General features: G+C 45.7%; 1 protein-coding gene across 2 annotated transcripts; it reads left to right on the top strand.

The window, feature by feature from the left end:
- Positions 1 to 17: 17 nt before the first annotated feature.
- DYRK4 (dual specificity tyrosine phosphorylation regulated kinase 4) lies at positions 18 to 24534 on the top strand. Of its 2 annotated transcripts, none has more exons than XM_089303758.1 (12): positions 18 to 129; positions 923 to 1061; positions 3235 to 3398; positions 7100 to 7236; positions 7559 to 7699; positions 9434 to 9572; positions 13457 to 13538; positions 17870 to 18042; positions 20072 to 20132; positions 21512 to 21641; positions 23235 to 23410; positions 24167 to 24534. In XM_089303758.1, exons 1-12 carry the CDS (start codon positions 70 to 72, stop codon positions 24406 to 24408), a joined length of 1644 nt encoding a protein of 547 aa, XP_089159884.1. In that variant the 5' UTR covers positions 18 to 69; the 3' UTR covers positions 24409 to 24534. The 2 variants fall into 2 exon arrangements, with proteins under 2 accessions (XP_089159884.1, XP_089159883.1); XM_089303757.1 differs by having other exon boundaries at positions 24164 to 24534.
- The last annotated feature ends 211 nt before the right edge of the window (positions 24535 to 24745 follow it).

Below are 24745 nucleotides of genomic sequence, written 5' to 3'. Positions count from 1 at the left end.
CTCACTCTGTAGAATACAAAGACCAGCATTACTTCACTCCCTTTTGTGGATACCAAGGGGAAGAAGAACATGGTTAACTTCCCATGCATCAGCAACAAAATCCTACTGAGGACACCCCTGCTGCATCAGGTGAGTACAAGGCGGTGGACATGCCTTGGGTGCAGGAGAAAGACCTGGCTCTGGTCCATAACCAAGTTTAGAAACACCCAGGGTGGAGGCAGGGGAAGTACAGTGTTAGTTGAAAAGTTGGGTTCTAGTCTTGTCCTCACTCTGAAAAGAATGTAAACTTGACCAAACAAGTCACTGATCTCTCATCCCCAGAATGGGTTTTCCATTGAGTTAGCGTGAGGCTTATTGAGGAGAAGAAAAACGAAGATCTGGTGTACAAATGGTGGAATGATACAAGTATTTTTTCCTTCTATGTCATCTTTTTTTTTCTGTGCAAGTACCAAATGAAGTATTCGATGGGGAGTATACCAAATTAAAGAGATGATACCAACACATAACATCAAGTTTATATGCCCTTGGGCAAGTCAGTTCATCCAGTCGGGAACTTGCCTTCTCGAGAGCAGCAGTGAACCAATTCCTATTTCTTCCTGCAGTGACATATCGCTAGGCTTGTCAACTGCATCCTGTGATGTACGTGGGTCCCCCAGGGCATAATGTGAGAGCCAAACACTTTATTTTAGAGGAAGATTGGGAAATACTATTCTCTTATTGTCTCTGCAGGGTTAGGAAAAGAATCTGGCTGATGTGCCATCTTCTCTAGGGGTCTGGAAGAGGGGCAACCGGGACAGAATCCGGCGCCCCGACCGGGACTAGAACCCGGTGTGCCGGCGCTGCAAGGTGGAGGATTAGCCTATTGAGCCACAGCACCAGCAGGTTAAGTGGTCTTTTATTGCTAACTTATTTCTCTGGACAGGAGAATCAAACTCACAGTCACATGCTGGCCTCTGAGCTCAAGGCTTTAGAAACATCTTTCCACTCTGGACTTAAAACCCAAGATCCTAAGTCAGAGAAGAAATCACCAAGGAAGCACAAGGTGCCCCTGACAGCATCAGGTATGCCTTTGGGGAGGTCACAGGGTGTGGTGGCTGTGGTTATGGGTGGTTGGGTTGTCCAGAGCTGAGCTGAGCTGAGTTGAGCTAGAAGGGGCTAAACTACCAGGTATGAGAATAGCTGATTAAGGCCATGAGACAAAGTGAAAGTAGAAATTCAGTCTTCGATCTCTTAATGTGATTGTGGAAACAATAGGCTAAGAGAAAGCACCAGCTCCCTACTGCTCCATTTCCTCCCAAGGAATGGCCCCAGGCAAGTATCGGATGCATGGGCAGACAGAAGGCATTGGCTGACTGTCGGGATGCCCTTCCAAAAGGCTCCTGCCATTTTGTAGACCCAGGGACTAGGAGGAAGAGAGAGGAAGGGAAAGTATTGCACATGAGTCAAGATGAGGAGGTCTTGGCAGAGGTGGCTGAGGAAGGCTCTGAGGGGGCTTCTGGACTAGGAATACATATAAGACATAACCAGCCAGGGGCCTAGCCCTTGCCTCCACTCCCTTCAGAGAGTGCCATAGCTGGTGCCATGGCTGTGCACCAGGTCTGACGAGGGAAGGGCAGCTGCCCCACCCTCCACCCCTAAGAGACCTTTGTGATTGGCAATGGTTGGTCCTGAAAGATCACCTGTAGGTGTTTGGCTGAGAGCCAGACTCCTCAAGAGATCCCGAGTCTCATAACCTGTTAGGATCCAAAGAGAGAGACCCAAATCCGTTGAGCACTGACTATGTGTCAGCATTGTCCAGTGCTTGCAGCTCTGTTACTCCAGCTTTGAAACTGAAATTGATCGTGGTGTTGCTACTTTAACAAAAGCGGAAGCTGGCCATGATGACATAATTCCAGTTCTGAGCCAGTGCTGCCTTTACAGAGCTGGTGTCTGCCTCCCTGCTCCCTTGCTTGGGTCCTGGTTCAGTCCTCTGGAAAAGAGCATGCATATTTAGCACACACACGACTATATGACTGTCCAGCTCACATATGAAGATGGAGGTCTTATCCCCCATAAGTCTTTTTGTGTCTCCTTGGAGTTCCTTCTCTAACTCCTCAGAAGTTCACCAATAACAAGCTGCCCTCTCCCCTGATCCTGGCTTCTCTTCCAGGTGCACATTCTCAATTAAAGTGTGAATTTCACCCCCAACCCTCACCCTTCTGACCAAACCTCAACATCCTGTTCTGATCTGGCCAGTGTGGAGTAGAGAAGGGCTAACATGATTCCCTCCATCTAGTCTGAGATATCCACTAACCGAGCTGCAGATTTGAATGGAAATGCTTTCTGGGCCTTCAAAATTGCATGTCTGTTACCTGTATGGCCCTTGAAGACATTCAAGTTTTTGAACACTCTCAGGATAGACTATTTTTGTAGCCTAGGTCCACAGTAATTTGGGCAGATGGCATCTTAACTGTATATGAGGGAACTAAAAAAAGAGTTTGTGGGGAGCAGGAGCTTAACCTAGCAGCTAAAATGCCCACATAGCATACCACATCAGAATACTTGGATTTAATTCCTGGCTTCCTTTCCCAGCCCCAACTTCCTGCTAACATAGACCCTGGGAGGTAGGGGTGAAGCTCAAATAATTGGGTTTCTTTCCCTAATATGGAGACCCAGGTTGAGTTCCAGGCTCCTGGCTTTGGCACTGACCCATCTCTTACCCTTGTGGACATTTGGGAAGTGAACTCTGTGTCTCCTAAATATAAAAATTTTAAGAGTAGGGTTTGTGGACAGTGGAATTAAAAGATATGTTCATTTTGGTGCAAAATAATTTTGAAATCCATGCATCAAAAATGTCATGGAAAGTTCACATTATAAAACAACTATGCATGGATTGACCAAAAAATTGTACCGAAATAAATTTATCTTTTAAATCTATGAATATTGTGATATACTGTCATACTGTTGTCAACACTGTTTACTCCTGATTTTTTTATGCATGCTGCTGCAACCCATTAGCTCTTTGGGAGAAGAAATTACCCATTTTCCCTTCTTTGGGTTTTGCTGAAATAAGTACAAGACCTTGACATTTGCCTTGTGACATTTCCCACTGTGAGATTTCAGCTGTGTAGTTCTCTAGACTGCCTGGTTGAACCCGTGCTCATGAACTGGAAGGGATGCAAGCCACCATCTGCTCCCTGGGCAAATCCCCATGTTGCCTCAACCTAACTGACAACTGTAGTGCTTTTCACACAGAGGCCCTAAAGTTTTTTAAGAACCAGCTGTCCTTGTATGAGCGAAGTGAAATCCTGGGCTACACAGAGTTATGGTTCCTGGGGCTTGAAGCTGACAAGCTCAACATGGCTTCTGAGAAACTGAGCAAGACAAGTTTTGATGATGAACATGGCTCCTACATGAAGGTAAGGGGGAAGTGGGTCATAGGACACTTAGGGGCTTCTGAACAAGGCATTGTCTAGAAAAGAATAGTATTTCATGCTAATACAGCAGGGACCAGGCACCCTGAAGGAGTCCGGTAGGTGCTAGGCTGAAGGAATGCCATGTTTGAAAATGGGAAGGCATGCAAGTTAGTATTCAAAATGCTTTATTAACAGAGCACCGATTTTGTCCATGGTTATTTGGGATAATGGGTGTGCATCCTGAGTGACCTCCCACTCCTCTGCGTGACCTTGCACTCACTGGAAAAAGCCAGCCTGGAATCAGATGATCTCCCCCACATTCCCTTTGTCATCTCCTTCATATAAGCCCCTACACGGTCCCTCTTCTATTTGAAAGTAGATGACGTTTTCCCCCAGACAAAACAGTTTTTGTCCCTGCAGTCCCTAGCACTTAGTACTTACCTCTGTTTTCAAAAACTTGATCCCAACAACTCTTTCTTTCCCCTTGGACTGTACCTTGGGGGTAACCCGCGGTCCCCCAGGACAGTGCCTGTTCTCAGCCAGAAGGTGACATCTGGCAGTGATTTCACGTCTGCCATGTCTGATGTGTGAGGCTTGGTCCGCCAGCCTGCGGGCTGTCAGGAGTTTCTTCTTCTGCACTCTTCTCCACAACTTGGCTTTAGGAGACAACATGAGCCTTTGATGCCTTCATTGAGGAGGTAGATTTTCTTCATGGCATTCAGGGGCGTGTTTCTCAGGCTTGCCTGTGGATACACATCACTTGACACTCTTGTTAAAATACAGAGGTTCTGGAGTGAGACCTGATGTTTAGCATCTCTAAAAGGTTTCCAGGTGACATCTGTGCTGCCAGTCCTTGGCCCATGCTAGGAGAAGCAGGGATTTAGTTTTTGTGACACAGCCTCCATCTATAGCCATGGTTCTCAACATTTTTAGGCCAAGGATCTCTTTGGGAGTCTAATAAAAACTACATATTTATCAGAAAAGGCAACCTGCACATACACAAAATTTCAGGGGATCAGTGAGTCTTTGTTCAAGAATCCTCAATATAAACCTTACCTCCCCTTCAGTCAGACACACTCAACCCCTTCCTCACTCCTCCATCCCTTACCCCAACCTACCTGAACCCAGGGTCTTGAGGAATTCCCTCGGGATGTCAGTGCTGCCTTTAAGTTAATCCACTGGAACTCAGTTCCTCAATCTCAAGTCTTAGAGAGCTTTGCTTTTCATGACGGAGAGAGGGGCAATATATGCTTTCCAGAAGCTCCAACTTTTCATATTGCATTTCAGAGCACAAACATGACACAGTGCACCTAGCCAAAATCTCAAACAAGTGACCCGGCTGCGTTCTCATATTTATTCTAACAACTAATGGTAACCGAATACTTATTTACTGAGCAACTGTCATAAACTTTGGCATCTGCTAAAGACTTTGGAAATAACAAGGGAAGAATGAAAACCAATGCAACATGGTTCTTGTTCTCAAGTAACTGAATCAATGCCAGCACTGACAAGTGAGCGAATAATGGTGATATGGTCAAACTGGTGATATGTAGGAGATATGTACAGTTGCTAAGAAAACATGCAAGTGCCTGCCCCACTCTCATGGCTAGACCTTTACAGGTATCCAGACCCACTTCCAAATATCGGTAAAGTTATACAAGTTCAAATGCATGGTCTTGAATTCTCCTGCATAAACATATTCCCACCTCACATTTACATACACATCCTGAGAAATTGTGCACAAACACCCTTCATCTCTCCCAGGCTCATAGTACAGCCCTAGCAATCAGAAATTCACAGAGCTTGAGAATTTTAAAGGTCATCTTTTTATTGTTGTTGTTTAAGATTTATTTATTTATTTGAAAGGTAGAGTTACATAGAGAAGGGGAGAGAGAGAGAGAGAGAGAGAGAGAGAGAGAGAGAGGATTGATTTCATCCACTGGTTCACTCCCCAAATGGCCACAATGGCCAGGGCTGGGCCAGGACAAAGCCAGGAGCTTCTTCCAGGTCTCCCATGTGGGTGCAAAGCCCCAGACACTTGGGCCATCTTCTGCTGCATTCCCAGGTGCATTAGCAGGGAGCTGGATTGGAAGGAGAGCAGCTGAGAGTCCAACTAGTGCCCATATAGGATCTTAGTGCTGTAGGCGGTGGCTTAACCCACTGGCCACAATACCAGCCCCCTGGATCATCTTATCCAGAGTCTTCCATTTACAGATGAGCACTCTGCAGCTCACAGGGGACTAAGTGCCTTGTCTGAAGCCACCTAGCTCAGTTTTCAGTTAGAAATTTCCTGTGGCTTTGACTAATCACCTGCTCCCTAGTTGTCAGCACAAGGAGAGAAATGGATGCTTCTGGCCGGCTCCGTGGCTCACTCGGCTGATCCTTCACCTGCAGCGCCGGTACCCTGGGTTCTAGTCCTGGTTGGGGTGCTGGATTCTGTCCCAGTTGCTCCTCTTCCAGTCCAGCTCTCTGCTGTGACCCAGGAGGGCAGTGGAAGATGGCCCAAGTCCTTGGGCCCTGTACCCGCATGGGAGACCAGGAGAGGCACCTGGCTCCTGGCTTCGGATTGGCACAGCACGCCGGCCGTGGCGGCCATTTAGGGGGTGAACCAACAAAAGGAAGACATTTTCCTCTGTCTCTCTCTTACTGTCTATCTCTGCCTGTCAAAAAAAAGAAAGAAAGAAAGAAAGAAAGAAAGAAAGAAAGAAAGAAAGAAAGAAAGAAAGAAAGAAAAGAAAAGAAAAGAAAAGAAAAGAAAAGAAAAGAAAGAAAAAGAAAGAAATGGATGCTTCTGGCTCTTGGAAAATATTTTACTTCTTGGACGAGAAATGTCAAAGTTCTGAATTGCTAGGTCTAGAATAAATCTGGATAAGCCCAAGAGAGATCCAAATCTGGCAAAGGAGTGGCAAAGCAGACATAAAGCGTCTTGATTTGGCGACACATCAAAGGTCAGACATAGGAAGTCTGGGGCCTGCACTGTGGTGTAGCAGGATAAGCTGCTGCCTGTGATGCCAGCATCCCATATGAGTGACAGTTCCAGTGTCAGCTGCTCCACTTCCCATCCAGATCCTTGCTAATGCACCTGGGAGGGCAGTGGAAGATGGCCCTTGCCACCCACGTGGGAGTCCCAGATATAGCTCCTGGCTCCTGGCTTCAGCCTGGCCCAGCCTTGGATATTGTGGCTATTTGGGGAATGAACCAACGGATGGAAGAGAGATGTCTCTCCCTCTCTCTTCGTAACACTGCCATTAAACCAAAACGACACAAAACAAAATAAACAAAAACGTCCTCCAAACTGGAGCTGCTGTTCAACTTCAAGAATCACAGAATTTCCTAACAGGAAGGGACCCTCAGAGCTACTCCGTTCAATCCCCCTATTTTACAGGTCCTAAAACATGCAGGAAAGTAGAGCAATAGAACTGGAATTCGAATTTACCAAATGCCATCTGGTGTTCTTTGCATTGTTTGCCATGAATCAAGCCCATGGGGCTTCCCCTGAAACCGCATGGGTGGGCTGGGATCCAGGCAGCAGCCTAACCATTGCAGTAGCAGCGAGGTGGGGGTGGGGGTAGCACAAGTACTCCAAGCAGTTCAGCAAATTTCCCACAGGAGTGAGCCATGAGCTAGCCGGGGATGGGTCTGCAGAGTCAGGGAAGCCCCGGGACCTGTGACTCTGCTCCTCACACCTGACCTGGCTTCCGCAGGTCCTACATGACCACATTGCCTATCGCTACGAGGTTCTGGAGATGATCGGGAAAGGGTCCTTTGGACAGGTGGCCAAGTGCTTGGATCACAAAAACAATGAGTTGGTGGCTCTGAAAATCATCAGGAACAAGAAGAGGTGCGGCTTGGTGGATTGTGGGTCCTGGAAGAGGGGCTGTGTGGCTCTGGCCCCAGATTTCTGCCCTTTGTGACTTGGCCCTTTCCTCTCATCTTCCTCCTCCCTTTCCTTTCACTCTCTCTACCTGTAAGGATCCAAAAGGGTCAGAGAGGAGGTGAGAATTTGGAGAGTTTTTGTGCTTTCTGCTGCCCTAGATGGCCTTATTGGGATCTCAGGGAGGGGCTGAGGACCCAGGCTTGGTGCTGCAGCAATGACATGACAATGACACCTGTTTTTTCTGTCTCCATGTCTCATCCTCCCTGCCACTCCCCAATCCCCTTAGATTTCACCACCAGGCCCTGGTGGAGTTGAAGATCCTGGAAGCTCTCAGAAGGAAGGACAAAGACAACACCTACAACGTGGTGCACATGAAGGACTTCTTCTACTTCCGCAATCACCTCTGCATCACCTTTGAACTCTTGGGGTCAGCTGCTATCTTGAAAAATTCATTTCCCTTTGAAAAGTTGCTTAGGTGACAGAAGAGAAGCTTTGAGGTCAGAGCACTAGATGTTCCCTGGTGCAACTAGTTAACGACCAGAATGGACACAGCAGCCACTCACTTATGCAGAAGTTCCAGGAGCACGGATGCTGGGACCAAAAGTTGCCATCTTACCCTGCCCCTTAGTCTGCACCTGCCAGCATACCCCGGATGTGCTTCCCTAGGCTCAGTGCTGATTGGGTGAGGCAAAACGAGGCCCTGGCTCTCAACCGTTAAACTGAAATGTTCTGAAAATGATTTTCCTTGGCTGTCATTGGTGCAGAGGTTGAAAGCCAAAAGAACAGGCAGCTGGCTGCTCAGAATGGGAAAAGAGCTTAGATATTGAACAAATATGGTAAGAAAGCAGAACGCTGACAAATAGATTTCCTGGCCTGACTGAATATCAGCTGAAAAGTTATGCTGATTGTAAGGGCATGCTAGTTTGATTACTTTTCTCTCTGAAAGGGCTGTCTGATGCAATTTAAATAAAATCCAAAACTCAGAATACATTTAGCAAAGGGGAATGATCAGGGTAAACTCTCAGAACCCAGTGTTCCTGGGCTCACTGAGCTGGCCCTGCTGCTCTGGGACACCATCTCTGATGGGGAGGTTCCAGGAGCCAGCTCAATCAGAATCCAAGGGAAAGCTGGCATTCTCACCATCTCTGGTGATTATAAAATGTGGGCCACCTGCCAGTAGGAAAAGGTGAATTATCTTCTCTGTGGCAAACTGGATAGCCCTGGTTGCCCTCCCGGGCCCTTCATCCCAGCATCCAGTCAGGAAATCCTTGTACTTAAATGAACTCAGAGAGGTCAAGAGAGCCAGGTATGAAGAGGGAGAAACCAATGCCAAACATAGCTTGATGAGCTGCCCAGGGTCACAGGTCAGGATGAGGCCAGAGCCACACCTCACTTCTCCACCGTATTCCTCAAGAAGGACCGGCCTCCTAAAGCCTGCCATTAGATCATCGCAGACATGGCAGGTTAGGAGGAGCCAGCAAGAGGCGACCCAAGATAGTTTCTGGATTCTGCTATTTCTCGCCTCTCTCAAACTGGCAGCTCAAAGCAAGGCTTGCTTTTTAAAATGGCTTCTCTGAGCCTACAACACTTGTAAGTCAGTGGCTTCTTTATACTGTCACAGGCTCCAGCCGCTCCGGAGTGTTGATGGTTCTCTGGCAAGAGTGAGCTTTCATTCCTGCAAGGCAGCAATAGGATGGGACCTAGCAGATGCACCTGCTTCCGGTGGGGCGGGGGCCCTCTATTTTCCCTCAGTCCCATCTGCCCACTGTCTTGTTCCTTTATTTGTCAGGAACCTGCTGTTCGTGGACAGCCTGGGTGGTGGGGAGAGGGCATTGCTGGGTTGAAGACTTGTGGGATCCCTGGATTCCTGCCAAAGGCCTGAAGCATAACTAATATTTCAGATGTCTGGTCCAACCTCTTCACCCACAAGCATAGCCCAGTGCTTAAGTGACCTTGTCACATGAGAGGGGACATCTGAGAGGCTAGCACAGTTGAACTTCACCCTGGGCTTGCCATGAATCGTTGGGAATGCTGAGTTAATGGGACACAAAAGGCCTGCCTCCTAGTCTGAGTTGACTGCTGAGGGAGACCAGGTGGCAGGTGCACACTCAACCTGAGCCTTCGGACACCCACAGCATCACCCCTCCTCTCTCTTCCCCAGAATCAACTTGTATGAGTTGATGAGGAACAACAGCTTTCAAGGGTTCAGTCTGTCAATAGTTCGTCGCTTCACCCTCTCTGTTTTGAAGTGCTTGCAGATGCTTTATGTAGAGAAAATCATCCACTGTGACCTCAAACCCGTGAGTACAACCTCTGTCCTCTCACGGGAGCAGGTTCCCACAGTTCCCTAGTGGGAGCTGGGCAGCCAGCACGGCCAAGACTCCAAAGTGGAAGCCAAGAAGTCCTGCTTATGGGTGGTGTAAGCCCTGTGGGGTTCAAAACCAAGGCATGAATAGTGGGAAATGGAGAGAGAGGTGGTGTCATGGAGGCAGACAGGATCAGGAAGGTCTGAGGGCAGCCTGTAGAAGGATTATTGTGGAAGGTGGTGTCTTGTGCATCAAAGTAAGCTGCAAGAAGTCCTGAGGTCTAGGAAATGTTTCCTTCTTTTGCCTTTCTCAGTGAAGCAATCAACAGTCACCTGCCCTTTGTTAGAGAGACGCAGGGTGTCACTGGCTGCCAGCTGAGCCTCACAAATAGAAAAATATGCCTCAACTTTACCTCATTTCCTTCTCTCCATTTCCCAAGATGCTTAAATTTTTTTTTAAAGCTCCAACTCATTGGGAAAGTTGGGGGATATTTTTATAATTGAAGGTTGCTAAGATAGAGCTGTCATCTTGGCTGGCTGGTGCAGTGTCACCTGGAGGCAGGTACACTGACTTTCTGTCCACATCCAAGTTTCTGATCCTCAGATGTGCAGCTCCTAAGGGTCACAACACACATGAGCCTTGGGCTTAGGGGACTGACACTCACCAGAAAATTCACAAGACACTTGATAGTCAAAGTATCAGGTAACGGATTTCCTGGAGAAATAAATAAACTAGAAGATGTTTGTCCCTGTACAGAAATACACAGTCAGGACATTGCTGATTTTCTGATAAAAATGTTAACAGACATATAAAAATGGTAGTTAGGGGGTACCGTGTAATGTTTCATTACCTGTACACATTGTGTATATTCAATCAGGGTAAGCACGTTCATCCTTTTTCAAGTGTTTTCTTTAAAGTGAAAGCATCCAACATCATACCTACTAGGTTCTTTTTAAATAGAGAAATATGCAGCACATTAATATTATCTATAGTCAGCCTACTGTTCAGCAGAACTAGCTACAACCTAGTACCCACCAATTAAACTTTCCCCATCCCTCCCTGACCTCTTCCATTGCCAGCCTGATAATGATCATTATATATATATATTTTTAAAGATTTATTTACTTATTTGAAAGGCAGAGTTAAAGAGAGAGAGGGAAAGAAAAAGACAGAGATCTTCCATCTGCTGGTTCACTCTGCAAATGGCTGCAATGGCTGAGGCTTAGCCAGGCCAAAGCCAGGAGCCAGGAGCTTCTTCCAGGTCTATCCTGTGGGTGGCAGAGGCTGAAGTACTTGGACCATCTTCCGCTTTTTTCCTAGGCAGATTAGCAGCTAGCTGAATAGGAAACAGAGAAGCTGAAGCTCAAACTGGCGCTCACAGGGGACCCCGGCATTGCAGGAGGAGGCTTAACCTGCTGCATATATCTTTAACTTCTGAGATCAACTGTTTCTTAGGTTCCACATGTGAGTGAGATCGTGTGATGTCTTTCTGTGCCTGACGTATTTCACCGAACATAATGACCTCCAGTTCCACCCGCATTGTTGCAAATGACAAGATTTCATCCTTTTTATGGCTGAGTAATATTTCATGCTGTAGATGGACCATATTTTCTTTATCTAGTCATCAGTGAATGGATGGACACTTGGATTTTTCAGTTTCTTGGTCATTGTGAATGCTGCTGCCATAAACCTGGGAATGCAGATGTCTCTTTGACAGATAAATGTCATTTTCTTTGGACATATACCCAGTAGTGGGATTGCTGAATCACATGACCAGTCTATTTTTAGTATTTGGAGAAACCTCCACAGTGTTTTCCATGCTGGCTGTCCTAATTTACACTTCCACTCAAGGATGTGCAAATGTTCCCTTTTATCCACATCCTTGCCAACACTTGTTACCTTTTGTCTTTTTGATGATAGCCAATCTTACTAGATGAGATAATAGCTCACTGTGGTTTCAATTTACATTTCCCTGATGATTAGTGACTTTGAGCATTTTTTTCATATACCTGTTGACTATTTGTATGTTTTTGAGAAATGTCTGTTTAGATCTACTGGAAATTTTTTTTAATGAATTATTTTATTGATTTGAAAGACAGAGTTACAGAGAAAGGTAGAGACAGAGAGAGAGGTCTTCCATTCTGCTGGTTCACTCCCCAAATGACCGCAATGACCAGAGCTGAGCTGATCCGAAGCCAGGAGCCAGGAGTTTCTTCCAGGTTTCCCACGCAGGTGCAGGGGCCCAAAGAGTTGGGCTATCTTCTACTGCTTTCCCAGGTCATAGTAGAGAGCCGGATCAGAAAAGGAGCAGCCAGGACTTGAACCGGTGGCCATATGGGATGCCGGTGCTGCAGGCTGGGGCTTTAACCCACTGCACCACAGCATCAGCCCCTGTTGGCCATTTTTAAATTGAAATTTTTTGCTATTGGGTTGTTTGAGTTCTTTATATATTCTGGATATTAACCCACAGGTATGGCTTGCAAATATTTTCTTCCATTTTGGACATCTTCTCTTCACTCTGTTATTGTTTCCTTTGCGTGCAAAAGTTTTTTGGTTTGATGAAATCCCATTTGTCTACTTTAACTTTTATTGCTTGTGCTTTTGGATGTGATCTAGAAAAATCTTGCCTGTTCCAATGCACTGTTGCTCATGCTGAATGATATTCCTAATGTGCTGTTGGATTTTTATTTGCTATTATCTTGTTGAAGATTTTTGCATCTATGTTCATCAAGGATAATACCTTGTAGCTTTCTTTTTGTTTTGTGTTCTTGTCTCAATTTGGTTCAAGGTAATGTTGGTCACATAGAATGAATTTGGAAGAATTCTTTCCTATTTTTTTTTGAAATAATTTAAGAAGGTTTGGTGTTGATTCCTCTTTAAAGTTTGGTAGAATTCAGCAGTGACTCCATCTGGCCCTGGGATTTTCCAGGGAAGTGTTTTGTGAGTGTAGGATTCAAGAATCAGGGAGTTTTTCTTATGGACTTAGTGATTAGTGTCAGTGAGCTGTGAGTGGCCATTGCATTCATCCTCTCTAGAGATAGCCACTTCTGCCAATAATATTGGAAGGCCAGCCCTAATTAAGGAGACTTTCCAGTGGACTGGAGACATGCTAGAAATTCTTGCTATTTTAAGGCCCTGATCAGCCTCCTTCAGTTAACACTTTTTTTAGAAAAGGTACTGTGGACTACATTTTTACTTTCTTACTTTGTGGTGCCAGAGGCTTCAGACCATGCCTCTTATGCCTTATCTCTAATGTTAGATACCCAGTAAACATTCATGAAACTGTGCCTCTGATATTGAGATCCTTGAACACTGAGATCTTTGAAAATTGGGACTTTAATCTTCCAGCCTTAGCCAATACACTCTCGGGCTGAGAGCAGACCTAGAAGCTCTGCCTTCTATTCTACAACTGTACTGAAACAACCCATTTCACATTTTCCCCAAAGTCAGCATAAGAATTGTTGCTTTTGGGGCAGGAGGGGTCTTCTTCTGTCATAGCAGTATGTTCTTGAGGGCATTTAATGGAAGCCTCAAAGAAACTCATTCAATAGCATTCCCAAGACTTTATACAAGCAAGGTATAAAACCAGATGCCAGAGAAGATAAAAATAAGTCCACAATCAAAATGGGGAGAGAGGCAAAATGTATGCCAAACAAATACTGCCAATGCCAATCAGTGACTACTGGGTCCAGTTGACCACATGTCAACTGAATGTCAGAGGAGGGGGAGGATAATGGGATGCGGAGAAGATGAGGAAGAAGGTTCCCATTTCAAAGTGGTTGTATTTGAACTGGGCCCTGGAGAACGGCCAGAATTTAGGTAAATAGAGCCCGGAGCAACCTAATTAAAACTTGACATATGTCTTGTCTTCCTTGTAGGAAAATATAGTGCTATATCAAAGGGGCCAAGTCTCTGTTAAAGTTATTGACTTTGGATCAAGCTGTTATGAACACCAGAAAGGTAAGCCCCAAACCAGTCTCTGAGTTTTCCCTTCACGGTTGTGGTCACCTGGCTTCTTGCCTGTCCTCAGCTTGTTTGAGCCCAAGTTTTTTCATAGGGTTCAAACACCGTAAGGGCCCTTCGAAACTCTCATGGTCTATGGATCATGAATAAACTCATAGTACTAGGTCCCAAAATCTAACTAGATGTGTATCAGAATCATTCCTGCACTCTGAAAAATGATATGTTCAGGGTCTTGTCCCAGATGCTCGGAGTCCAAATTTCTGGGGAATAACCAGGACTCTGTGCTTTAAAAAAACAAAGCCATTCTAAAGTTTGACTGTCTTGGATTAAGTATACTTTTAAAATTTTTAATTTAATTTTTATTTATTTGAAAGACAAGAAAGAGAGGGAGGAGAGAGATCTTTTATTCACTGGTCCACTCCCTAAATGTCCCAGGGCTGGGCCATGCCGAAGCCAAGATCCTGGACTCCATTCAGGTATCCCACATGAGTAGCAGGAATCCAAGCACCTTCTGCCTCCCAGGGTGCACATTAACAGGAAGCTGGGTTGGAAGTGGAGAACCTGATACTGAAACCAGGCACTCCAATATGGGATACTGTTGAGGTAGATTTCTTCTGAGAGGATTTGTTCTGAGAGGAAGAGCGTGGTGGGAGCAAGAGGCGCGGAGTCACCACACAGACCCCGGGAATCGGGTGAAAGCGGGCTTGAGGCAAGCAGCCTGCAGACCCGTTTATTTCAGTTAGTACAACAGCTTATGTAGTCAAGACAAGCCAATCCAGTCAGGGGGCAGTCTATGCCCCAACCAATCACAGCCTGTTGCTAGGCAGTTTCCAAAGCTATCCAATCACAGCATGTTGCCAGTTAGGATCTTGTTGCCAGGCAGTTTCTGAAACCATCCAATCATGGCCTGCCATCAGTCAGGCTCTGTCGTCATGTGGTTTCCTCTGTTGTCATGTGGTTTCCGAAGCCATCCAATCACGGCCTGTTGCCAGGCAGTTTCTGTTGTCAGTGGCCATCTTGGCATGAACTTTTCACCTCAGCGGCCATCTTGATATGAACTTTTCACCTCATTCCGCCACAGGATACGGCCATTACATCCACCCAGATTCACGAGGTGTTATGGCTTTTTCAAGCTGGAATCCAGAAAGGAGCCCTGGCAGATATTCACACAACCTTTACTGAACTTGTTTTAATCATCTGTTCCTTTGACTTTTCTGGAGTTTGATGTAGAGAACATGTGACATTGAGTGTCTGCTGTGTCAGTCAATGTCTTGGGTACCAGGAAAAAAATATGAACATTTCCTGTCTGAGGGCTGCTTGCAGTATAGTACAAGGATGTCAAACAGAAAGATAATACGCTAGGCATACTGTACAGATATATACACAGGCTGCTTTAAGGGCCCAGGGAAGGGTGATTTGGGGACCAGCCTTTACGGTGGTGGGGAATGTCAGAAGCAGCCTCCTGGGGTCGGCATTGTGGTGCAGTGGGTTAAGTCACTGCCTGCGATGCTGGGATCCCATATGAGCACTGGTTAGAATCTGGGCTGCTCTGCTTCTGATCCAGCTCTCTGCTGATGTTCCCTGGGAAAGCAGCAGAAGATGGCCCAAGTGCTTGGGCCCCTACCACCCATATGTGAGATCTAGATGGAGTTCCTGGCTCCTGTTTTTTATTTTATTTTATTTATTTTTTTTAACAGGTGGAGTAGACAGTGAGAGAGAGAGAGACACAGAGAAAGATTTTCCTTTCATTGGTTCACCTCCCAAGTGGCCGCTACGGCCGGCGCGCACTGGGCCGATCCGCAGCCAGGAGCCAGGTGCTTCTCCTGGTTTCCCATGCAGATGCAGGGCCCAAGTACTTGGGCCATCCTCCACTACACTCCGGGGCCACAGCAGAGAGCTGGATTGGAAGAGGAGCAACTGGGACAGAACCAGTGCCCCAACTGGGACTAGAACCCCAGGTGGAGGATTAGCCAAGTGAGCCGCGGCACCAGCCGGCTCCTGGCTTTGGCCTGGACAATTTGTGGAGTGAAACTGAGGATGGAAGACTCTCTCCTCTCTCTCTCTCTCTCTCTCTCTCTCTCTCTCTCAAGATTTATTTATTTACTTGAGAGGCAGAGTTACAGACAGAGGGAGGGAGAGACAGAGAGAAAGGTCTCCCATCCGCTGGTTCACTCCCCAGTTGGCCAGACCTGGGCCCATCTGAAGCCAGGATCCAGGAGCTTCTTCCAGATCTCCCATGTGGGTGCAGGGGCCCAAGCATTTGGGCCATCTTCTGCTGCTCTCCTAGGCCATCAGCAGGGAGCTGGATCAGAAGTGGAGCAGGCGGGACTCAAACCAGCACCCATATGGGATGCTGGTGCTGCAGGCAGATGCTTAACCTACTATGCCATAGCACTAGTCCCTCTCCTCTCTCTTTAACTCTGTCTTTCAAATAAAATAAAATAAATCTTAAAGAAAATAAAAGCAGCAGCAGTAGCCTCTCGAGGCTGATGGAAGGACAACCAGATGGATGTTTCCGAGCACAGTGCAGCACCACTTTTGAGGATGTGTCACCTACATGTTTTCTGGATGGATCCTATAAATAGAAAAGAATGCTTTCCACAAAGAAATGTACATTTACTCATCTCAGGTACTGGAAGCTGTGTAACCTAGTAGACAACACTTATCTTAGGTTCCTTGTCTTCAAGATGGATACAATGATAGCACCTGCAACAGAAAGAAGTCTTACATATAAAGCATTTGTCACAGCTAAAAACTATATAAGTCCCATTAATTTCATGTTCTGAAATACTCTATGTACATGTACTTTGCAAGTACCTCACATCTATTGTGGAAGCAGGCAGGGTATTAAATTCATGTTTATTAAATGTTTGTTTTGCTTTAAGTCACTGAATTGTTCCATCCTTACTACAATCAATTGACAACGACAGAGGAGTGATTGTAGAGCCCCTCCTTGTCCCCCGTCCAGATGTGTGGAAGTAACTTAATGTCTCGTTTCCCTGGCTTCAGTCTCCTCGTCCATCTTCCGTTCCTCCTCAGCTGCTGAGATTTCATTGAACTCTGATTTCCATGCTGTGTGTTATACACACATTACATGCACATAACGTATTGAATCTACATTTAAAGTGGTGCATTTTGCACGCTTCCTTTCTCATTCCAGTATGTCACCTCACTTGCCAAACTACAATACTCTCAGAAGATGTCCAATTACAGTTAATCTGGCAGTGTGAAAACTTACATGTTTTAAGTTTTTTTAAATCTTCAACTTTATTTATTTGAAAGTCAGAGTTGCACAAAGAGAGGAGAGGCAGAGAGAGAGAGAGAGAGAGAGAGAGAGAGAGAGAGAGACAGAGAGAGAGGTCTTCCATCCAATGTTTCACTCCCCAGTTGGCCGCAACTGGCTGGAGCTGTGCAGATCAAAAGCCAGGAACCAGGAGCTTCTTCTGGGTCTCCCACGTGGGTGCAGGGGCACAAGGACTTGGGCCATCTTCTTCTGCTTTCCCAGGCCATAGCAGAGAGCCAGATCGGAAGTGGAGCAGCTGGGTCTTGAACTGGCGCCCATATGGGATGCCGGCGCTTCAGGCCAGGGCGTTAACCCACTGTGCCACAGTGCCAGCCCCTAAGTTTTATGTTTAAAACCTTGGCCATGGCCGGTACTGCGGCTAACTAGGCTAATCCTCTGCCTGCGGCGCCGGCAGCCTGGGTTCTAGTCCCGGTTGGGGCACAGGATTCTGTCCCGGTTGCTCCTCTTCCAGTCTAGCTCTCTGCTGTGGCCTGGGAGTGCAGTGCAGGATGGCCCAAGTGCTTGGGCCCTGCACCCCATGGGAGACCAGGAGGAAGCACCTGGCTCCTGGCTTCAGATTGGTGTAGCGCGCCGGCCGCAACACACCGGCCATAGCGGCCACTTGGGGGGTGAACCAATGGAAGGAAGACCTTTCTCTCTGTTTCTCTCTCTCTCACTGTCTAACTCTGCCTGTCAAAATAAAATAAAATAAAATAAAATAAAATAAAATAAAATACCTTAGTCAGCTCAGTTACATCCCTGAAACAGTGCCTACTTTGAAGCTCTTGATGGATAAAGTGGGGATAATAACGCTGTCCCAGAAATTGGGTTCCTGTGAGGATTTAAAGATGTTAGCTGTGTCACGTTGCTCATGAATGCTGGCCTGTTGCCGCTCTGCAAAATCTCTGAAAAGCCCACCGAGTAAGTCTGAGGGCTAGAATCTAGATTATTGACCATCCTCAAGCGTGAAGTTCTCAAAAAAGAAATGTTCCGGGGAGAAGGAGATTTTTCCCATGTGAGTTGTTCTTTCTTTGCCCCCCCTCAGTGTACACCTACATCCAAAGCCGGTTCTACCGGTCCCCAGAAGTGATCCTGGGCCTCCCCTACAACATGGCCATCGACATGTGGAGCCTGGGCTGCATCATGGCGGAGCTCTACACAGGCTACCCTCTGTTTGCCGGGGAGGACGAAACAGAGCAGCTGGCTTGCATCATGGAGGTGAGGGGGTGGGCTGGCTGCGGTGACAGCAGCATGACAGCTTCTCTCAGACCTTAGGTTCATCACAGCTGTGAGAGCTGGTCTGCGTACTTTTGTTGTTGTTGAGTGTGTTACTATATATTGTTGAGTTGACGTCTAACACTTTGATCAAGAATTTAAATAGTTGCAAAGGATGTCAATTCCATCATCTTGTAAATAATGACATTTTGAATCAAAACTGCTATAATGGTCTTTTATAAGGCTAAAAAAAAAATTTAGGGAACCTGACACTCACAAAAAAGCCTATCCAGGCTGGTGCCGCGGTTCAATAGGCTAATCTTCCACCTAGTGGCGCCGGCACCCCGGGTTCTAGTCCCGGTCGGGGCGCCAGATTCTTTCCTGGTTGCCCCTCTTCCAGGCCAGCTCTCTGCTGTGGCCCGGGAATGCATTGGAGGATGGCCCAAGTGCTTGGGCCTGCACCCCATTGGAGACCAGGAGAAGTACCTGACTCCTGCCTTCAGATCAGCGCGGTGCGCCGGCCGCAGCGCGCCAGCCGTGGCAGCCATTTGAGGGTGAACCAATGGCAAAAGGAAGACCTTTCTCTCTCTCTCTTCCACTATCCACTCTGCCTGTCAAAAAAAAAAAAAAAAAAAAGCCTACCCAAAAAGTACAGGAACAACTTCTCCTTTAAGAATTTCACTTTTCTCACTTTTTTTTCTCCTTGAACAAACTCTCATTTCTATTCTACTTCTTCCACAAGAGTGTTCTTTCAACTCATGATTGAAATCTATCCATCACTGTAACTTAAACATTTTCCCATCACCATAAACTCCACATGTAAAAGTTTTCTTTCTGATGAATTATTAAAATATAAGTAGTGTACAAATTTTGGTAATGAATTACCAGACACAAAATATGAAATTCTATTGGTCTTACAGCCCTAAGAAAAACAGATAGGGCCATATTTTCTCTTTTCTGCATGATTCCTGTGCCTGTAGGTGAATATTACTTCTTGCAAACTAAATTAGACAAAATGGGAAATAACCCTAAAAAAAAACCTAAAAAGTTGAAAATTATGCATTCTAGGATTTTCCTAGTAAACAAAGATATTTTGACTTCAAAAACTATCTTTTTATACCTAAGATGGTACTTCAAAAAGTTAGTGAAAAAATGGAATGAAAATATGCTTATTTGGTGCATTTTGGAAATCCATGCGTATGAGGAGTCTTCAAAAAGATCATGGGAAGTATGCATTATGAAAATTCTATGTGTGACCTCAACATTTTTCACACCAAAGTAAACTTGCCTATTCATTCAATTTTTTTATTAATCTTTTGAAGTTGCCTGCTATTTCTCTCTCTATGAGAAATTTCTATTACCTAGATTGCCTCAAAGTTGCAAGTAGAGAGACAAACACACCCTTGAGAATTACTGACTGTAAGTAATTTCACTTCACGGTTGAAACTAATAATAAAACACTAATATAATTAGGTAAGCTTAGCCTTAAATGGTAGGTGTGTTGGACTGATAAGGAGAGGTGACCAGGGTGATCCAAGTAATTTCTATGTCTCCATGCAGCCCTAGAAGTTGCAGTAGGGACAGGCAACAAGTAGGTGTTTCATTTCCCTTTTCAAGAGGGTGTTTTATAATAATGGTACAATGCTCATGTGATGATTTTCATCTCATCTCTCCGCTCTCCCAGTGCTGCAAGTTGGATTATGTCACCCTTTAATTCAGTCATGGTCAGTGTGGACTGACAATAAGATCTGGCTGCTAACAGCAGTGGCCTACCTCTACTCTAGTTGGTGCTGATGCCTATTTAGAATAACATGGCCAGTGTGGATTCTTAGGATACTGGAACAGCCCTGGATTAGGAGTTAAAAGACCCAGCCTCTGGGTCTGCTCCACTACTAATTTGATATTATCATTTAATATCCCTGGAGTTCTTGTCCGTGGGAGGCAAAATGTGGCCAAAGTCCCGCCAGGCTCTAACAGTCTCTGACTGCATGAGCCCACAAAGAGTGAAGCAGTTTCATTGTACTTGTTGAAGGTGCTGGGCCTGCCGCCAGCCCGCTGCATTCAGATGGCCTCCCGGAGGCAGACGTTCTTTGGTAAGTCCCCAGGTCTAATTCTCTTTTTCCTGTTGTGTCTAATGGGGGTATCACAGGCCTGAAGACACTTTCCATCCCCTAAGTCCCATATAGTGACCCCCACTTGACCAAGGCAAGCTGTAATTAGGAGCTTCTTTCAGAAAAGTAAAAAAAAAAGATGCAGAGAAGTGGCACAGCTGGTGTGGTGGACATGGGATGATGCAGTGGGGCTGGGAACTCAGGTCATGTTGGGAATGAGGCCTTCACAGTGCAAATGTACGGTGGCAGGACAGTGACAAGGTTCATGCTTGGAGCAGACTACAGCACCAGCCCTCTAGTCTACTTCTATGTCATTTGGTAAAGAGCCACAGCCCCAACTCTGGACCCATCTGCAAGCTCACTGGCCCCTCTCCTAGGACTCCTTGGACCTCCCATGATGCAGAAACTAAAAGTTGAAGGCCCATCCACTCCATGTTCCTACTGTAGTGCTAAGGTTGTCATCCACTCTGATTAGTTGGTCCAGTGCCAGTCCAATGGTTAAACCTTCTAAAGTCACCTTGTGATCATGGCTGGAGCTTTGAAGACCATGCCCCTGGGCAGGACAGTGTCCAGGGGAGTGTCCAAGTCGCCTTGGAACTGTGCACACACACTAAACTTGCTCCAGGTAGTGTGTGAGGGTAGGCAGAAGCTGTACTTCTCTATACAGCTTATCAGAGAGCAATGGGATGGCTCTTTTGACCCACATGTACTTTTCCCATCCACCACTGATAATTCAGCCTTTTGAGTTTTGAAGGACTTGGTGGAAGAAAAGTCTAGCACAAGGGAACACCAATGGCTCAACTTTTCTTTCATCAACTCCTTCATAGAATGTTGGTGGGGACTAGAAGGAAGGGACTTCAAATTGGGAAATGAAGAGTCATTCTCCCACAATGCCTTTCCTGTTATACACTGTGGACGTCCCAAATTCTCACTTTGTTGGGCTAGCAGGAAAAAAGCAAGGGTGAACTCACAGACAATCCAAGAATAGACAATATCCTTTTTGTTCAAAACTGAATGTTTCTGTCACTTCAGATTATTGTCATTATCATAATTATTTTACCTTGGTTAATGTGAAACCATTTAAGTAGTTTTATATGGGGAGAAGGTGGTGGGATGGAGGCACAGAGCACATGGTAAAAGTGTCTGAGAGTTAATTGTTTGCATCGAGTAGTCTGCATGTGGTCATTTCAGACTGGCTGAGGCTGTGGGTGTGTTTGTGAATAGATAGTAGAGGTGGGGATGGGGCAGGTGAGTAGAGCAGAAAGCAAAAGAGCTGTTAAAGACCACTCCAGTGGGCAGCTGGGCTGTGACCACAGGTTCCTTACACCTGTAACTAAATGCAGAATGTTGTATCTCTAAAGATTCCAAAGGGTTTCCTAGAACTATAGCCAACAACAGGGGGAAGAAAAGATACCCGGATTCCAAGGATCTCACAATGGTGCTGAAAACCTACGACGCCAGCTTCCTGGACTTCCTCAGAAGGTGTCTGGTGTGAGTTTCTTGGCCTGGCGTTGCCTCTGGGTTTCCTGTTAAACACTGTTGAACACGTTCGCCTGTGAAAATCTAAGGCTGGGAGAGACTTAAGAAAAATGACAGTGATAAATACCGGCAACAGAGCCTTTACATCAACAAACTGCTTTCACATCTGCTGTCCTATCACACGGCTCCCTCCCCTGTGTGATGGTCGCGGTGAAAGAGCTGCTCCGTTTTGCCAAAACCCAAACTGGTTAGGTGACTTGTCCGATTACGCAGCGTGTGGGTGACACCTGCCATCTTCCTGGCCTCAAGCTGCCTGGCAGTGAGAGTGTGGGCCAGTCCTAAATGCCTTCTGCTTCCATGATCTGAAGCCAGCCTCTTCAGTGTGCCTGTTGTCACTTGTACACACACACAAACCCAGGGTAAAGTAGATTCGGGGCTCATCCCACCCCCTTAGGATTTTGTGTCCAAATCCTATAGTATGGAATTAGGGGAACAGTGGGCTATAAACCATTTGTTCTGTACAACTTTGTACAGTCCATATGCATGCGTTGAGTCTGAGAAATTAGGTTCTGTGCCTTAGTGAAATCGCAGTAAAAAAGATGTAACACATAGAGCACCCAGCGTAATGCCCTGTGTAGAAGGTGTATGGAAGATGCTAACTTGTCTTACTGTTTCACTACTATTCAAGAAGCTTTGGAAATGTCTCCACTGAGCAGCAAGTTGATTAGTTGCATGATACTTGGCAAGTCATCGCTTCTCTCTGAGCTCGGTTTTCTTTTCTATAAAATGAGGTATTACAAAGGCCCCTTCCAGGGATGCCTGAGCTCTCTCAGTCCTGTGGGTTATTTGGCATTTTTAAAAGACCATATCTTTCTACTCTGCCATTCTTTTAGTGGTATAGAGTAGTAGTAGTAAAACACTCTCCTGGCATTTGTGCACTCTGGAATTTAGTTACCAGCACAGAGGGAAACCCTCTGGTAATATCAAAGTATTCCCATCTTGGGGGGTCATGCTGTGTACTCACCTGAGTAATTGAGTCAGAGGTCTTGTACCCCATCTTCACCCACACCCTGCCCCCAGCCTCGTGCTGAGGCTCTAGGCTGCCTGCCCCTCAGCAAATGACAGAAACTGGTTCCAGAGATGAGGCATCCAGAAACCCCACCCATCCAGAACATGGCTCCCTACCAACAGACATTACTGCGGGTGTTTTCTTTTTCAGTGCAAACGACTGCTTGCTCACAACTTGGAAGAGGAATTGAAATTAAATATCTCCTCATTTTTATCTCCTTAACCTATCAAACCCTGTATCATTGGTTAAGATTCCTTTATATCTTTTCTTATAAGGGAATTCCTAGGAATTCTGTAAGACTTGGATGCTAATATATTCCCCAGCCTGTCACAAAAATGGTCTAAAAAAGATTATTTCCAATGGTTATTTCTAGGAACTTTTACATTTTATGTTATAGTCCCTCTTCTATGATGTCTTTGTGATACAACATAGGTTAAATGGAAACATACTTACTAGGTTTAAAAAAAGTCTCAATCTTAACATTACAGAAGTAAACTGATCAACAGTCACCCACACCAGGCTTTGTTGGTGCACAGGTGGGACCCTTCTCTGAGAATGACCCCTGAGCAGGCCCTCAAACACACTTGGATCCATGAGTCACGGAACCTCAAGCCACGAGCCAGGCACCAGACCCTGAGGAAATCCAGTTTCTGTTTGCCTCCTGAGACAAGGAAGGGTAAGGTTCAAGGATATCAGCTGTCCAGCATAAAAGGTACAGCCCTCAAACAGCCAGACCTACCTCCAGAGTCCAGACTGCCAGGCTTTGTTAGAGGACTCGCACGCCAACATCCCTGAGCTCAATCTTGCATCACTTCCGGCTTCCTCACTACTTTTGGGATTTTCCTTCCTTTTTCAATGAACTTGGCTCTAGCTGTTTGTTTTTTTTTTCCTTCACCTTATCATCAGGATTTCTTATTATTCTTCTATAGTCCTTTACTCTTCCCTCCTCTTTCACTGTGTCTACCCTCTTTGTGCCTTTTGTTTATCTTTTGAATTTTTCTCAATGGCACATGATGGCATCCTACAAAGCTTTTAAGAGAATCCAGTGGTTAAACACAAGTTACTGGAGTCTGGTTCCCTGGGATTAAATTCTGGCTTTTCTACTTACCAGGTGTCCTCGGGCAGTTAGCCTTTCCTCTGTGTATCTCAGTTTGTTCATTTATGTTAAGGAGAATGATACCTACTCTCCAGGGAGGCTGAGGGATCTAATGAATCAGTAAATGTAAAGTGGTTAGAATACCATAGAGCATGTTTTACAGTAGCCAGGGTTTGAACTGGCACTCTGATATGTGATGTCAATACCCCAAGCAGCAGCTTAACCTGTTGCATGCTACACCTTCCCCGAACTGTTTTTATATCATTACAACCATGATTTCCCCAAGGTGATAGACAGCTTACTGGACAGTTAGAAAATATAACAATTCACATTTGAACACTTGTTTTTCCTGTCTTCTCTCTCCTTCAGCAGATGAGAGGAACAAAGAGAGGACAGAGAAAGTAAAAGACAGTGCCACTAAGCATATCCAGAATGCAGGTGATCTGAAGGACTCTGGCCAGCATGCAACTGACACAGTCCAGCTGCCTCACCTAGCAGAAGCTCCTGGAAAATCAGAGGCAGTCATTGGGCCTGACGTAGCTGTGACCACCACAGGACAGCAAAGCAAAAACTCCTCTCCCAAGAACACGAATATTTTACCACCTATTGTATGACTCTTGCTGAGGGCATGTCCTGTTCCTTCCCACCAATGATTTATACTAGAGATGGCACTCAGATTGTACAATACTTCAGATTGTTGTTTTTTAATGCATAAACATTTGTTTAAAAAGAAAAACAAAACACACAGCTCTAGTCTCGTGGCCAGTTGGCGTGACTTGCTTAGGAAGCATAGAGGTGATGTCCTTGCACCTAAACTTAATCCTTATGTCTTCTGGGGGGAGGAGTAGTTTTAAATACTCATTGCTATGGCACCATTCATAGAACTCTAAATAAAAGAAAAAATTTTTTTCTTCTTGCCTATGACTGCCAACCGATGTCAGTTAGGATTTA

Source organism: Oryctolagus cuniculus, chromosome 9, assembly GCF_051225735.1.
Source record: "Oryctolagus cuniculus isolate XC-2025 breed Fujian yellow rabbit chromosome 9, ASM5122573v1, whole genome shotgun sequence".
NCBI lineage: Eukaryota > Metazoa > Chordata > Mammalia > Lagomorpha > Leporidae > Oryctolagus > Oryctolagus cuniculus.
This window is presented reverse-complemented; position numbering and strand designations above follow the sequence as displayed.

Excerpts from the sequence above, each read along its gene's own strand:
- DYRK4 (XM_089303757.1), top strand. The coding sequence starts at position 70 with ATGGTTAACTTCCCATGCATCAGCAACAAAATCCTACTGAGGACACCC. Across the intron at positions 21,642-23,234 it reads TTCCTCAGAAGGTGTCTGGT|GTGGGACCCTTCTCTGAGAA; the intron begins GTGAGTTTCTTG and ends GTTGGTGCACAG. Across the intron at positions 23,411-24,163 it reads TCAGCTGTCCAGCATAAAAG|CAGATGAGAGGAACAAAGAG; the intron begins GTACAGCCCTCA and ends TCTCTCCTTCAG.